This window comes from Bactrocera tryoni, chromosome 3 (assembly GCF_016617805.1).
Source record: "Bactrocera tryoni isolate S06 chromosome 3, CSIRO_BtryS06_freeze2, whole genome shotgun sequence".
Classification (NCBI taxonomy): domain Eukaryota; kingdom Metazoa; phylum Arthropoda; class Insecta; order Diptera; family Tephritidae; genus Bactrocera; species Bactrocera tryoni.
Window position 1 is genome coordinate 59778398 of NC_052501.1, and position 16886 is coordinate 59795283.

The 16886-nt window shown below is 34.1% G+C and overlaps 1 protein-coding gene across 5 annotated transcripts in view; it reads left to right on the forward strand.

Moving 5' to 3' along the window:
- Window positions 1-16886, forward strand: part of LOC120770318 (nephrin) — a 91591-nt gene that overhangs the window by 63777 nt on the left and 10928 nt on the right. For all 5 annotated transcript variants that reach the window (XM_040097697.1, XM_040097700.1, XM_040097696.1 and 2 more), the window contains exons 11-16: window positions 815-968; window positions 1539-1676; window positions 2047-2211; window positions 2271-2567; window positions 14971-15252; window positions 15333-15756. In XM_040097697.1, the coding sequence (XP_039953631.1) occupies window positions 815-968; window positions 1539-1676; window positions 2047-2211; window positions 2271-2567; window positions 14971-15252; window positions 15333-15756 (1460 nt within the window). The remainder of the gene's footprint in view (window positions 1-814; window positions 969-1538; window positions 1677-2046; window positions 2212-2270; window positions 2568-14970; window positions 15253-15332; window positions 15757-16886) is intronic.

Genomic DNA, 16886 nt, shown 5'->3' on the forward strand with positions numbered 1-16886 from the left:
TAAGAACTACTTAAGTCGGAAAGCTGTTTGGATAGTAAAAGTTACAATATAATATTATAAATACATTACTGAAAATTAAAAAAATGGATTTAGTTCTGAAAATAACGAAGAAAAACCAAGGATCTGCGGGCGATAAACAAACCACTCGAATTTTTGCGTGAGAATTAGCGTCGAATACAGGGTCTCAGTGTACATTCCTTTGTTGGACGGATTTCAACTGAATTTGCTGCTTCTAGAAAAATTATGTACTTTGAAAAGCAAAGAAATGGAAAATATTATTGATTCAAAGGCCTTTTGGATAATGACAACGCCATGCGACGATTGTCTTGCTACTGCCAGTACCATTGGTAGGAGAAGCAAAATTCATAGTTTTCTTGGCATATTCTGCTTATTTTCTGTGACGAATGCGAGCTCTGAACGCGACACTTTGCCGCACACTACTCACTACAGCAATAATAAAGTATGTCACCCTCACGTTTACGATTTATAATGTGTTCTTTCTATTAAGTATTATTTTATATTAGAAGGTCGGTTTCAAAATATTCCACCATGGTATTAAACTGTATAAAGATACATATATTTCAAAAAATAATCTTCATGTTACAAATAAATGTTTATTTTTTTCGGGAAAAACTAATAAATAATGGGCATTGAATTAGTAATACTTATTATTTTTACCTATTAGAGGTTTAGTAGATATTCTTTATTTTTACAATTTGATACCTTATGTTTATGTGTATAATTTTACTGTTACAAGATATATTTCAAATGAGTATACTAAAAACAAATATTGGTGATATTATTATACTTATAGGTTAACTCCGTGATACGAACAGCTGATAAGTCTGTCTCTGCTGAAATAACGATTTTAGCGAATGTAACAGATAACCAAGCGCAATATCGCTGCGAGGCATCCAATAGTGCTACTGAGATTCCCCTTTTCGAAAGCACTATTTTAAGCGTTCATTGTAAGTATATCCGATTAAAAGTGTACTAAAAAATTTGATCGCTTCGTTTTGGAGAGCATAATAATATAGTATATGGTATATTTATAAAATATTGAGCCAACTTCATCTAAGAGAGAATATTGCTAAGTATTAGTTTATATATGTACATATGTATATGAAATTTATTGGTTTTATATACATATGTATGTACATAGTTTAATCAATTGGTAATAACTTGGAATGTGCAAAAGTCAAGACAAAAAGTATTGCCCTACGGTAAGCTATATGTTATTTTATGGCTTTTTAACCCAATAATTTTTGTTATTCTACATAATGTCAAACCTAACATTTCATTTTATGTGTTAAGGTTTTTTGCTGTGAGTTATGATAATTATTTCATTACTATAGATCATAGGTTGTGATAAAAGTATTACAATGACAAATGATGAGTAAAATAATAATCAGTATTAATATTAATTATAATTTTTAATATCGAATGTCAACAAATAAAGAAAAGATAAATATAATACATATGGTATATTAAGAAATGTTACGAAAATTATCATAATGTTTAATTAATATAATTTACAGTTGCGCCAGAAATTGTTAAAATTCGCGTTGAACCTGAAGTTCTAAAACCTGGTATGGAAGTTGCTATAATTTGTGATTCGAGTTCAAGCAATCCGCCAGCAAAACTCACTTGGTGGAAGGATGGTATTCCAATCGATGGTAAGTTTAAGGCGTATAAAAATTTATAATGCATTCTTTGAAAACTACACAAAATTTTATCTATTTTTCGTTTTTTATTAAAAATTGTTGGATAAGTTTTCTGTGTTTTTAATTATTCGTATAAATTATTCGTAGAAATGATGAAATTGTGTTGCTTCTGTTTTCCTTATGAATTTCTTGTTTACTTTTTGATGATTTTGTGTAATTTTTCACTTTTATTTTATTCGTTGGTATGTCTGAACAATTTATATTACTTCTTCGGCTTTCGACAATACGACATTTGTAATAAAATCTTAATACATCTAATGTATATATATTGAAATGTTTCCTTCTAGTAAAAATAAATTTATTAATTTATTTATTATTTAAGGCATAAATAATTCGTCCAAACCAGGATTATGGGGAGGCACGGTCTCGACCCTGGCATTCAAAGTGAACGTTTCTCAGGAAATGAATGGTGTGGTTTATACATGTCAGAGTGCCAACGAAGCACTACAACGCAGTGTACATGAAGCAGTTAACTTAAACATATTATGTAAGTTCTAACCAATTAGGATGTGGTATTGGTTGTTTAAATTTACTTCGTCATCATAGATCCACCAGTGTTTCTACCACCACCATCATCAACTGCTGTAGGAGTTGAAGGAGAATCTTTACAAGTCTCCCTAAGCGCTACAGCTAATCCAGCGACAGTTTTATATAGTTGGACAAAGGATGGATTACCAGTACCTTCAACTTCCATTAGCAATGGTCGTGCAGAGCATCGTATATACGCAGACGGAGCTAATCTTAACTTCACAAAACTGAATCGAAATGACGCTGGAATTTATGTATGTGAAGCCAGTAATTCAGAAGGCTCTGCAAAGCTCAATATTACTATTGTAGTAGAATGTGAGTACACAACTGAAAACTTTAAATATAAAAATAGTTATTTGAAGGCAAATGATTTGCAAACAAACTAGTATAAGTTATTCTATTAATTGAAGATTGAAATCAAAATTACGTTCAAGGCTTTTCGGCCCAGGTAATAGTATTCAAATTTGTACGAATCTAGAGAACTTAAGTTGTAATACATGGCATATTAAGTTTGCCACGATATTTTTAATACTTCAAAGAAAGCCGGGAATCCGATAAATTATATAAATAATAATCGGAACACTAAAAAGCTGCCATTCAACGTGACTTATCAAAGTCAAAATAAATATCTTCTTTAAATATCTTTTTCCTTATTAATAACTTTAATTCGACTTGAGGGTCGTTTATGTCACTCTAGAAAAAACGTGCATGAAAGACCTAGCAAATCATTTTCTGATTTAAACCAACGAGCATTTCACAGAGTAGGGGACAGCCCTTGACAATATTACATACAGTTGCAATCAAAATTATGTGAACATGCAGACCAGGGATATTCTACGATAAGTAACATTGTACAATGTCGCCAAAATGTCGGTGACTATTTGATTTACAGTTACTTTAAATTCAAACTAGCTAAGGCATATTGAATTTTGTCATTTAGTATATTTGTACATATTTAAATGTGTATTAAAATATACATAATATAATATATTATATAAAATATACATTTTAGGATATATGTATATAGTGACAATTATCTAGTTAAAAAGTAATTGATATTGGTATATAATTTATATTTCATACTGTGAATACTGAAAACCATTTTATATTGATATATCGAGTTTGAATATTGGACACGATTACGATTCTTTTGGCGCCGCGATTTGAGGGTATAAACGGAAAGAGGAAGTCTTCAGGATAAAAAAATTTATATACTATATATACCCTCCTCAGACTTAAAGTTTTCGAGATATTAGTATTTAAAGTTCCACAGTTTTATATGCAATTCACTCTCATAGTATGTTTATTTACATGACATGACAAATACCAGGTTTGTCACATATTGTGTTTTGAAAAAATTTTCTGCTTAACATATATAGAGACAATGGCACAAATGGTTTTGTATCTTATGTTATTTGATAAATAAAGATAAAAAAAAATAACCCTGGTCGGTCCAACACTGGGGTGTTCATAGTTTTTTGTTTCAAACTACTTTTTGCACTGGCGGCTTTCGGCAGCGGTTAAAAAAAAATAACCCTGGTCGGTCCAACACCGGGGTGTTCATAGTTGTTTTGTGTTGAACTACTTTCTGCACAATTTTAATTACATTCCTTCCTGAAGATTTCCTTCTACATAGCATAGGATAAACTTGTTTTATATCCAATAGAAGTTGCATTATCTGCGAGCCGAGGCCATGGTTGGATTTCTTTTCTAAAAAAATTTGACGATAGTCGTATAGGGCCATGTATTGATGTAATCATTTTGGACTTCGGCGACTCTTAATTGCACTCTTGAACCAACGATTCTGACATTCGTCATTGATAATATTGTCTGCATTCACTTTCTCCACATACTCACCAATGCTATGATTGTTGGTTAAATATATAGTACCGTCACCGAAAAGTTGACTTAAGCCATTGTATTGTTTTCCACCATCAGTACAAATTCGGGATGTACCGGGATGTACAAACTTTTAAATAAAAGGCCGTTTACGCGGAAAAAGCAACAGATTTTATCTTCCTTGTACAAAATTCCAAATACCGTCGTTGTCACTTGTTCAGTAACGCGTCCTCTATTATATTTACGTTTCGTTAGAAAATTTTTATCAATTTGGACTGTTTTGCCCTCTCCACCGAGACAGAACTCTGCGTTGGAATATATTAACACAGTAATTTCCCTGAGGTAGCTGTTGTATTCAACAACAGTGTTGCAACTCAAAACCGGCTCTTCTTTTTGCTTACGCCAGTTGGTTAGTTGGGCATGCACAGTCGTCACGTTCATTTTGATTACCAAATAGCAAATTATTGCTATAATTTCCTTCGGAGCCAAATGACACTGACATCCATCGAAAAATGTACCTCGAGCTGGACTTATGCTTTGCCTACAATGCTTTGCTCTGCCTACAATGCTTTGGTTCTTTTTTTCGTTGGCCTTGAATTACACCTCCAAATCAATCCTAATTCTGATCTTTTATTTTCCTCTGGTCGCATCTTTTGTCCGCATTTGTCGCAGAAAAGAGGAGTGGAATTTCTTGTTGGAATTAATCCCACTTCCTCAAAAAACTACAACGATTGCTCTTTGCTTTCAACAAGACTTCCAAAAGATGAAAAAATGAAAACTTCGCTAACTTTGAATTTGAATCCGGATGAGGCATTTTAACATTAACGAAAAAATTTTAAGAAATCACAAATTACTCACTTCGCTCCACTTCACCATAAAAGAATTACCGTTAAGAAATTCCAACGGAGTAGAAAAATGTAACGGAAAATTTTCTGGGAATATGTATTTCATATTCAGACTTTGGGAATTGCCAAATAGTAAAAAAGCTAAAAATATTGGAGTTTCCATTGGTAATATACAACCAGTATTTACTAAGTATTGTACATATAATAATATTTGTTTTTTAAATAATATATGGTGTATAATCCATATATGTATATACATACATATATGAAACAATAGTTCGTTTTGAATCATTAAAATAATTGTAAATTAAACAAGAAAAAACGTTAACCTCGGTTGCACCCTTCACAGGTGCATTTCATTCAGTAACTACATATGTGTCCAGTTTGTATGGCAGCTATATGCTATAGCTAACCGATCTGAACAATTTCTTCGGAGATTACATTGTTGCCTTCGAAAATAATCTATACCAAATTTCGTGAATATATCTTGTCAAATGCAAAAGGTTATCCATACAAGAACTTGATTCCGATCGTTCAGTTTGTATGACAGCTATATGCTATAGTAAGCTGATCTAAACAAATTCGTATATTACATTACTATCTTAGAAAATAACCTGTGCCAACTTTTGTGAAGATACATTGTCAAATGTGAAAGTTTTCCATACAAGAACTTGATACCGATCGTTCAGTTTGTATAGCAGCTATATGTTATAGTGGTCCGATATCGACAGTTCCGACAAATGAGCAGCTTCTTGAAGAGAAAATGACGTTTACAAAGTTTCAAAACGATATCTTAAAAACTAACATTGCATATGTATACACAATGCTATGCAACGTAGGGTTAATACTACATAGGTTATTGGAGGACTCATTGCGTTCAATAATTAGATCGCTTTGCTAAAATTCGTGACGCAGTGCGGTCCAATAATTTTCTTAGCTCAACTTTCAGTTCAGGATAACTTTTTTTCTTTAAAATGTTATCATAGCAGGGTAAAAAGTTAATATCAAGTTTTTTGCTTGCGAAGCTTCTAATACTTAGGTAGATACTGATGCTTTATTAAATTGGCTTCGGTGATAAGTGATATTACTTCACTAAACACCACAATTCAAAAATATATATTGGCGTGAAAGTTTACATAGATCTGATGTACCCGAATAAAAGCACGTATAAAACAAACATTTGAGACAGTGAGAAAGTGAAAAAAGAAAACATAAAAAATAAAAAATAATAAAATATATACATACATACTAGCTGACCCCGCAGCCGTTGTCCTGCGTGAAATTATGTGTTTTGAAATGAAAAAGTTGAATTTATCATTTCACTTTTTTTTAATGTAACGCAGCTTGATAAACAAAATTTTTTGGTTTCTCTTCCGGTGTATAGAAAAGAAGGTTTTCCAACTCGTGAGCAGGCCACGTATATCTGGCCGAGTGAAAAACATAGCATTTCCAAATGTATGCCATACACTATGCGACTATCCTTGTGTCTCAAATGCAATTTTCACTGGAAACTGAATATGTTTGAACTGAAATGGCAAATCGTTAGAACTCGGAGGAATTCGTAGAATTAAGCATTTTGCCCCTTTGTATTCGATAGCTGCGTCACAATCAGTCAGGTTTCATTACATAGTTTCGGCGCATGAAGATTGCGGAACATAATATCGACAGATACAACTTTGAGACGCAAATGATGCGGTGGCATACCAAGCATATTCAAAGAATTTAGAAATTCCACGATCAATCAATTTGTATGAGCGTAAGTCTCCCGGAATTTGACTTTGAATCTTCCAGTTTAAGTCAACAACATCGTTATTTTTGACAGCTAACATTGCGCGTGGAATTGTAGTTACGATAATTTGTCCAATGTCCGAATATTCGTGATGAGTTCATCTTTGGTGAATTGGTAAAGGGAAGATGGAATTGATATCAAACCACCGGAAGTATCAACCGGAATTTACCCATTTCCAATTCTTAGCGAATACGATGTAAAATGTCTTCGGCAATGTCATTTTTGTTCGTATCCCATAATTGACGCGGATTTGAAGACTGATATGTTGAAATGATTATCGCGAAAATTGTGCGAACTTCAATTGCATTCGAAGTAGCTATCGCATCGTTCATCGTTTGATTCAAGTCATTATCATGTTCTAGCAATTGTAATTGCTGGCATGCTTTTCAGAAAGTTGCACACACCATACCATTCACACTACGCAATGGCTCAAATTAAGTTGAAGTTGAACCGCGTTCTTTAATCAATAGCAACCGAAGTTAGAAGCAATCGTGGGTTTTTCGGGTGGATGGTGTAAATTCGTCCTAATGCATTAGTTGAGAACACACCTGGATGTCCATCTACTGGTTTGCCTTGCTTTCTACATAACTATTACTTCGAGGATGCATTCCACGTATGTATAATATCAAGGCATTTTCGAATATAGCAATGTTCTCGCAAACGGATCACAGACGCAAGTTGAGAAAAAACTCGTCAAAGTTAATTTTGTTGCTGGTGGTTTTCCACTATATTCTCTGGGTTGAAATACACTCTTTAGCCATTCTTCAAATTAACTGCGAGACGCACAACAGTCGGAAAACGGTCATGAATTGCAAAAGTAAATATCTTACATAACGCTTCATTGCAGTATACGTATCGACCCATTTGATTTTGCTGATCTCATTTCGTTCAAGGTCAATAACCGCCAAGTTGCTTCTTTCGGGGACGAATTTGCAAACGCATTTGATCGATTTCACCAAACTGCAATACTTAACATTGATATGAGTTTTGAATGTGAATTAGACAATAGTGGTGAATATAGTACTGTAGATGTGTTGTCAACTCCGATATTCACTCTTCTAATTTGAATGCTGAATGTTCTGCCATTGTTATCTGGTGAGCGATGCCGATAAAGTGGATATCCATTATTTCTAGTTTGTGTTTCCGAAAGAAAAGCACGTGGATAGTGTTTCCGAAGTGGTATTGTGATGTCCGCAAAGTACATGAACCATATTGGTTTCGTATAACTCTACTTCTATCTCTGGATCAGAAATTTCCGCAGAAATGATTTCATCAATTTGATTTGGTGTAACCACCATCCCCCATCCGTTTTCACTGAATAAATTTCAATAATTTTTTTTGAATAGCCGGATAAAGAAAGCAAACGACAAATTTGACAATTGAAAAACAAAAGAAAAGTTGAAAAAAAAATTTTCTATGAAAAAAAGTTATTTTTTTGGAATTGTCCAACTTTCCGACTTTTCCTGACGAAAAGCATACGGTTTTTTTAATTTTCATCTTTCCTCGATCCACAGCGAACAACCTCTGAAAATTTCATCAAGATTAGTTCAGCCGTTCTCGAGCGTTCGCGTTACTAACAGCATTCATTCGTTTGTGTGGGAAAAAGAAAAGGGCTCATTTTAGGGGTTTTCCGGCAATTATTCGATTTTTTTCGCCATAAAAACCATCCTTGAGCCTCAACGAACATTTTAAAAAAAGAATTGGAAAAATTGGTCCATTCGTTTTTGAGTTATGCGCTTACCAACACATTTTGCGATTCATTTTTATATATAAGACTAGCTGACCCCGCAGCCGTTGTCCTGCGTGAAATTATGTGTTTTGAAATGAAAAAAAGTTGAAATTGTATTGTTTCTACATTTTTTTAATGTAGCGCAACTTAATAAACATAATTTTTTGATTTCTGTTCTGGTGCATAAATATACAGAGAAGATGGGTTTCCAACTCGTCAACACGCCACATATATCTGGCCGTGTGAAAAACATAGCATTTCCCGATTTCCTTGTGTCCTGTTGATTGTCAACGCAAAGGCAATTTTCCCTGGTAATTGAATACGTTTGAACTGAAATGGCTGTCGCTTGTATTCGATAACTGCGTCATAATCAGTCGGGTTCCATTACACAGTTTCAGCGCATGAAGATTGTGAAACATAATAATGACAGATCCAACTTTGAGACGCAAAAGATGCTGGGGCATACCAAGCCTCTCCAAAGAATTTGGAAATTCCACTGGATAATTTACGTTTTCGTCTTCCTTGTCAAGGCGATCGATCGATTTGTATGAGCGCAAACCTCCCGGAATTTGACTTTGAATCTTCCAGTTTAAGTCATTAACATCGGTATTTTTGGCAGCTAAAATTGCGCGTGCACTCAAGCAATTGCAGTTACGATCCTTTGACCAATGTTCGGATAAACATTCTTGATGAATTCATCTTCCGTTGAAGTGAATTGACAAAAGGGAGGTGAAATTGATACCAAACCACTGGAAGTATCAACCGAAATTTGCCCATTTCCATTTCTAAGCGAATATCCGTACAATGTAAAATGTCGTCGGCAATGCCATTTTTTCGTATCCCATAATTAACGCGAATTTGAAGGCTGATATGTCGAAATGATCTTCGCGAAAACTATGCGAACTTCAGTGGCATGCGAAGTAACTATTGCAATGTCCTTCGTCTGTTTCCAGTGATTATCATGTTCCAGCAAATGCAACTGCTGGCATGCTTCTCAAAAAGTTGCACACACCGTACCATTCACAATACGCAATGACTTAAATGAAGTTGAACCGCGAGACGCACAACAGTCGGAAAACTTTCATGAATTGCAAAAGTAAATATCCTACAAAGCGCTTTATTGTTCACATATCGACCCATTTGATACTGCTGATCTCATATCGTTCAAGGCCAATAACTTGATCGATTTCACCAATCTGCAATATGCAACATTGACATGAGTTTTGAATGTGAATTAGACAAAAGTGGCGAATATGGTACGATCCATGTGTTGTCAACTTCGATCTGTTGTTAACGTCGATATTCACGCCTCTAAATGCTAAATGTTCTGCCATTGTCGTCTGGTGAGCGACGCCGATACAGTGAATATCCATCATTTCCCATTTCCGTTTCCGAAAGAAAAGCACATGAGTAGTGTTTCGTGCATTTATTGTCAGACATACAAACCAAAGTGGGATTGTAAGGTTCGCAAGGTCCATGAACCATATTGGTTTTCACCACTTCGTATAATTCTGGATCTATCTCTGAATCAGGAATTTCCGCTGAAATGATTTCATCAATTTGATCAGGTGTAATCACCATCCGCATCCAAAGAAGAATGTGTGCGTGCGGCAACACGCAACAGAATACATTCAGCATCTAACAGCACCATATATACCATAATAGGTTGCTTCAAGATATAGACCGTCAAACATCGCAGCTATTGTTTAAAAAGTCGTGCTGTGATATCGTTACGATCGCTAGCTGATTGACCGCAATCCATAATTCCGCACGTACTATGTCATCGCATTTTGGAATTACTTCTTGCCTTTCTTTGGGCTGCCATACGTTGATGGCAAAAAGAACGAGCGACCTCTTCGTGGCTTCGTAACAAATTTCAATCAGTAATTGATCACTTCGTCTGAAACACACATAAAGTTTTCACTGAACAATTTTCAATAATTTTTCCTTTGGATAGCCGGAATAAAAAAGCAAGCGACCGCAATTGAACAATTCAAATAATTTACAAATCAAAATATTGAAAAACAAAACAAACAAAAATTGAAAAAAATGTGTATGAAAAATGTTACTTTTTGGAATTGTCCAATTTTCCGACTTCTCCTCATGAAAAGTATATGGTATTTGTTTATAAACCTTTCCCGATCCACAACAAACAACCTTTAAAAATTTCATCAACCGTTCTCTTAGTGTTACTAACTAACATTCATTTTTATATACATACATACAAATATACATATGTATGTATGTATGTATGTAACGTTTGTATGGGGAAAAGAAAAAGGCTGTTTTCGGGGTTTTCCGGAAGTTATTCAAATTTCGCCGTAAAAACCATCTTTGAACTTCAACGAACATTTAAGAAAAAGAATTGGCCAAATTGGTCCAGGAGTTATTGAGTTATGAGCGTACATACATTTTGGCGATTCATTTTTATTTATGTATATAGATAAAGATAATGGATTGTCAAAAAAGTCTTGCGGTATTTTTATTGAATTTTTTTTTATTTTTATTGAAATTGAAATGAATTTTTGATGATTCATGCCCAGATCTTGACCGATGCTACGGCTGCTACTATGCCGGTCTCTTTCGACCAATTCAGCGATTTTATCGCAATTTTCGATGACAGGCCTTCCGGAGCGTGGCGCATCTTCGACCACCTCTACACCAGAACGAAAACGTTGAAACCATCGTTGTGCGGTGGAAATGGAAACTGTATCGGGTCCATAAACTGCACAAATTTTATTTGCGGCTTGAGATGCATTTTTGCATTTATCGTAGTAGTACTGTAAAATATGCCGTATTTTCTCTTTATTTTGCTCCATGTTTGCGACGCTATAACTCACGAACGACTTAAAAGAAACGACAATCAATCAAACACGTGTTAGCGCGTGAAATGAATATTCATTTCGATTTATGTTGATTAAACACGATTTTATATTGCAATTTAATTTATTATATGAGTTAAATTTAACTGTACAGTCCGCGTGTTTCTATTGTTTCACTTTCGCGTGTGAATGGGATAGAGCAAAAATGTATTTACCGTTAGTTTTCTTGGTATTTTAAGAAATAGCTTTGAGACATTTGTATTGCATGTATAGTGGCAAATTTCAAACTTCTATTTTTTTATTTTTGGCCTAAGGAATCGACCACTGTTCAATGGCTGATCAAAATCAATTTCTTGTATAAAAAACTTGTTTATCTTACAAGATATCTTCATAAAATTTAAGATGGACTATATTCGCAGGCAACGGTGCAATCTACAAAGAAATTATCAATGTACACAATTAAGAGTATTTTTCGGCTTGTTAATCTGCAAGTAGGAAAGTTTTAGTAAAAAAAATTTCGCCTTGATCTTTCTATAGGAATATTCAAAAGAATTATTCGTATTTGAAATCTTTATGAAATAAAAGCTTAATTGTTGAAACGCCAAAATAAACCAAAAATTTGCGTTTTCCAAGCTTCTGTTTTAATTCTTTTTTTTGAAAAATTATGTATCACCTTTTCTCTGTAGCATATTAACACTTCGATAAGCTTGAATCTCGATAGATTTTCTCTCTCTTACTTATGCTTTCTCCCATTAAATTTAAAATTTCAGAAAATGTAGTACTGTCTTTGAACAGCTGAAGGTGTTTCAATGGAATTGTGCCATCTATTACTTCCGCCTTACAGGGTATTGAGAAAACTACTTTTTAGCATGTTTCCGATAAAGTTCTGTTTGAGCGCTTAACCAGACATTGTGAGAACGGCCCTTATATTGGCTTATTATAACCCATCTTAGCTTCGATATTGAACTAGAGACATTGGCAGCTCCTCGGTTTTTTTTTTTCATTCACAAAAGTTTAATTTGAATTGACGAATGAAAATGTAAACACATTAAAATTGCACATTTTCGCGAATGGGTAGTGAGTTAAAATTAAGACAATTATGAATAGTTGTGTTAGGTACATTATATTCTAGACCTTAAATGAAAAAAAAAAAATATATATATCAAATTTAAAAATTCAAATTAACATTTTCTCCAAGTCAGACATTTTTAAATAAATACAATGTCAGCTGACTGTCCTTGTCCGCATTGCCAACACAGTTCACGAAAATATGAAATAATCTAGTGTGTTTTATTTTTCATGGATTTAGCTATTAGTTTATAGTGCTCAAGTGAAACACGCCTAATAAAATATATGAGCGTGAATGGAGTTGATCTAGAGTGGTCTTAGTCTCATACCCCTAATATCATCAATTCCTATCTTCTGGTTGACGTTTTGCTGGATTGAGTTTATATCACATACAAGTATATTTCATTTAAAGATGATTTAATAACATCCTATAACATAACTTAATAAAATGCGAAATTTGATTGTAATTCATTCACGACTACATCAAATAATGAATTTCGAATTCTATCGCAATATTTTTAATATGAAGTTTTGAGAACTCCCGTCTTTAATCCGTGCAAATTGCAAAAGGATAAAATGTCCGGTTACCATCGAACTCAGCTCTTCCTTATTCCTTTATTTGTTTAATATAGAGTTTTTTAATACCTGAAAGAAAGTTTTAAAATCTGTAATTGTAAATCTAATGTTACATTAACTTTATTGCATAGCTGAAATAAAATTGAATAAAAAAAAATGAAGCGCCCTAGTATATCTACACTAATATTATTAAGAGGACAGATTTGTACCTATTTTTGTACGCGTGTATGTTTGTAATTAATAGGCTCAAAAAGTACTGGGCCGATTTAAAAAATTCTTTCACCAATAGAATGCTACATTCTTCCAATTTGACATAGGCTACATTTCATTTTGAAAAAAATTAGGGATCCTTGGTAAAATTTTAACAATGTAACCGAAGGTGTAGAAAAATGAGTCTTAAAATGTTTTTCGTCGAATGCGTTGCCGAAACTATTAGCGATAGAACAAAATAATGTACAACAATATTGAAGAACATCATAATGTCTACAAAAAACTCCGCGGTAGCATATGTCCAACTATTGTAGTTATGTCACTACAGCAACTTTTTTCATTTTAAACATTAATGAAAATGATAACCAAATTCAAACCATGCTATTTATGTGTTTATATTAATGTGTATTTCAACGCAAAGAATACAGTACAGCCAGTGGAAACACCGCCAGCAACAAAATTAACATTGACGAGTTTTTTCTCAACTTTCGTCAGTGATCCGTTTACGAGAACGTTGCTCTCTTCGGAAATACCCTGATATTATACATTGGAAGCAAGGCCAACCAGTAGATTGAAATCCAGATGTGTTCTCAACTAATGCATTAGGACGAATTTACACAATCCATCCGAAAAACGACGACTGCTTCTACCTTCGGTTGCTATTGATTAATGTACGTGGTTCAACTTTATTTGAGTCATTGCTTACTGTGAATGGTACGGTGTGTGCAAGGTTTGGAGAAGTAAGCCAGCAATTACAATTGCTGGAACACGTTAATCACTGGAATGAAAATGAAGTTCGCACACTTTTCGCGATAATCATTTCGACATATCAGCCTTCAAATCCGCGTCAATTATGGGATACGAACAAAAAAGACTTTGCCGAAGACATTTTACATGGCTTTCGCTAAAAATTGCAAATGGTAGAATTTCGGTTGATACTTCCGGTGGTTCGATATCAATTCCATCTTCCCTTTGTCAATTCACGAAAGATGAACTCATCACAAATGTTCGGACATTGGCCAAATTATCGTAACTACGATCCCTTAAGTGCACGGGCAATGTTAGCTGCCAAAAATACCGATGTTGTTGACTTAAACTGGAAAATTCAAAGTCAAATTCCGGGAGACTTGCGATCATACAAATCGATCGATCGTCTTGACAATGAAGACGGCGCCGTGAATTATCCAGTGGTATTTCTAAATTCTTTGGACAGGCTTGGTATGCCACCGCATCATTTGCGTGTCAAAGTAGGATCGGTCGTTATTATGTTTCACAATCATCATGCCACGAAACTGTGTAATGGAACCCGACTGATGGTGACGCACCTATCGAATACAAGGGGCAGAATGCTTGAGTCTGCGAATTCCTTTGAGTTCTAACGATTTCCCATTTCAGTTCAAACGTATTTCGTTTCCAGTGAAAATTGCATGTGAGATGACAATCACCTAAAGATAGTAGCATAGTGTGAGGCATAAATTTGGAAATGTTATGTTTTCACACGGCCGTGGCGTGCTCACGAGTTGGAAATCCATCTTTTCTGTACACTGGAACAGAAACCAAAAAATGTTGTTTATCAAGCTGCGTTACATTGAAAAAAAAAACAAAAATTAAATGATAAATTTAACTTTCTTTTCATTTCAAAACACATAATTTCACGCAGGACAACGGCTGCGGGGTCAGCTAGTACTATATATGTATATATATATAAATATTTTTTATTAAATTACATTATTTATATACATATGTATACAAAACCTGGTAGTGAAAAACTGAATGTTTATCTTTTAATTTTGTAAAAAACAAAATTGTAAAGAACTATAACTTTTGATTTTGATTTCAGATGGTACTACCATTAAAGCTATATCAGAAAACATTGTAGTAAATCCTGGCGAAGATGCGATGCTATCATGTACAGTAGAAGGGAAACCATTAACCGAGGAGCACATTAAATGGGAGAGAGTTGCTTATGATATGACAGTGAAAACTACGACTTCGTTTGTGAATAATACTTCATATCTTCACATAAAAGACGCTCGCCGGGAGGATGTTGGTAACTTTCGCTGTATTGCAGACAATCGTGTTGCTAATCCCACAAATCGTGATGTTCTTCTAATTGTCAAATGTAAGTGTACTATAGTAGTATCCATTGTAAATTCTAAACATACTCTCATTCTATTATTGTGCCCAATGATGTGATTGCAGTTCCACCCGAAATCGATAAATCGCCAACATTATTACGTGCAGCAAGTGGAACTGGAGAACGTGGACGTTTGCCTTGTCGAGCCCAAGCTTCTCCACAACCAAAATTCACCTGGCGTCAGGAAGGAAAGGATTTGCAAATGAATCGTACATATAAGTATGAAGTTGATGAAAAGAAAATCGATTCACTAACCTATGAATCTACGTTGATAATTGAAAAAGTCGCTCCAGCTGATTATGGAGCTTATGAATGTGTCGCAACGAATGAACTAGGCCAAACTACGGAATTAATTCGATTGGATATCACCTCCCAGCCAGATACGCCACTTAGTTTGAACATATTGAATATCACACATGATAGTGTTTCTTTAGCATGGACACCGGGATTTGACGGAGGATTAAAAGCTTCCTACAGAGTTCGATACAGGTACAGAACTACAATACAAAACCCTTTTCAAGCGAAGCTGTAAATAAAGCAATCAGTAAATAACCAAGTAACCGCAAGTTAATTCAATAGTATAAATGATAGTATTCAGGAAATACCAGAGACACTAAGAAGATTATATTCATTCTAAATCATATATATTTTGCTTCCAATAATTCGGTATCACATATTTAAATACCTGCTTTTAGTGTTACAACTAAATTAAGTAAGTTTATACCATATTAGTTTTATTCGCGTAAATGTCCAGTCTAGTATGCATACATACATGGCTGTGTGTTTTAATATTTTTTTCGCACACATAGCTAATTTGTTTAAAAATGGGGGAACTACATGATCCCCTGTAACGTATCCTTTTGTTGAGCATGCGAAATTTATTTAAAGTTATAATCGCAATTTTAGAATTTAATATTGTTATTAACGACCTTTTCTTCGATTTGTACTCCATAATAATTCATACATATAATTGTGTAAGGCTCCTGAATTACTATTATGTCTATTTGCGCTGATTACTATAAAATGAGTTTAACTGAAGCCATTTTACTTGAAAATGCCGATTAAAACCTTTACATCATGTTCCGACAAAAGTTTTGAAGAGATTATATTACATTTAATTTATTCACTAATCTACCTAAGCTGCCCTCATTGTCATTGGAGATGTATACAACAGCTGTTGTGACTCGATGACTCATCTCATCGTTTAATATTTATTAAAAGAGAACAATAAAATTCCCTTCTGACAAAAAGAGTGGCGAGATTTCGGGTTGATTAGTTTCAAAACCCGTCGGTGGTTAAAAAGTTTCATTATTGTATGGCGAAAGGTTGCAAAATCCAGTAGATTAGGGAGATAATCTATTCAACAGCCCTAATATTGTTATTAGGTGTCGGTCGGTATTAGTTGACATTTTTAAGAAGCACTTTTTAACATCTTTTACAACATTTCTCACCTTTGGTGAAACTATGGGGAAACAATGACTTTCATCGAAATTTAAAATGGTTATGCCTAATAGATTTCAAATAGTTAGTACGTTAGTCGTGCAATTATTAGATTGATGTGCATTAAATGCTTCGGTTTCTCAAATTGATTAATTTTGGGAAATTTTGCACTTCTTATT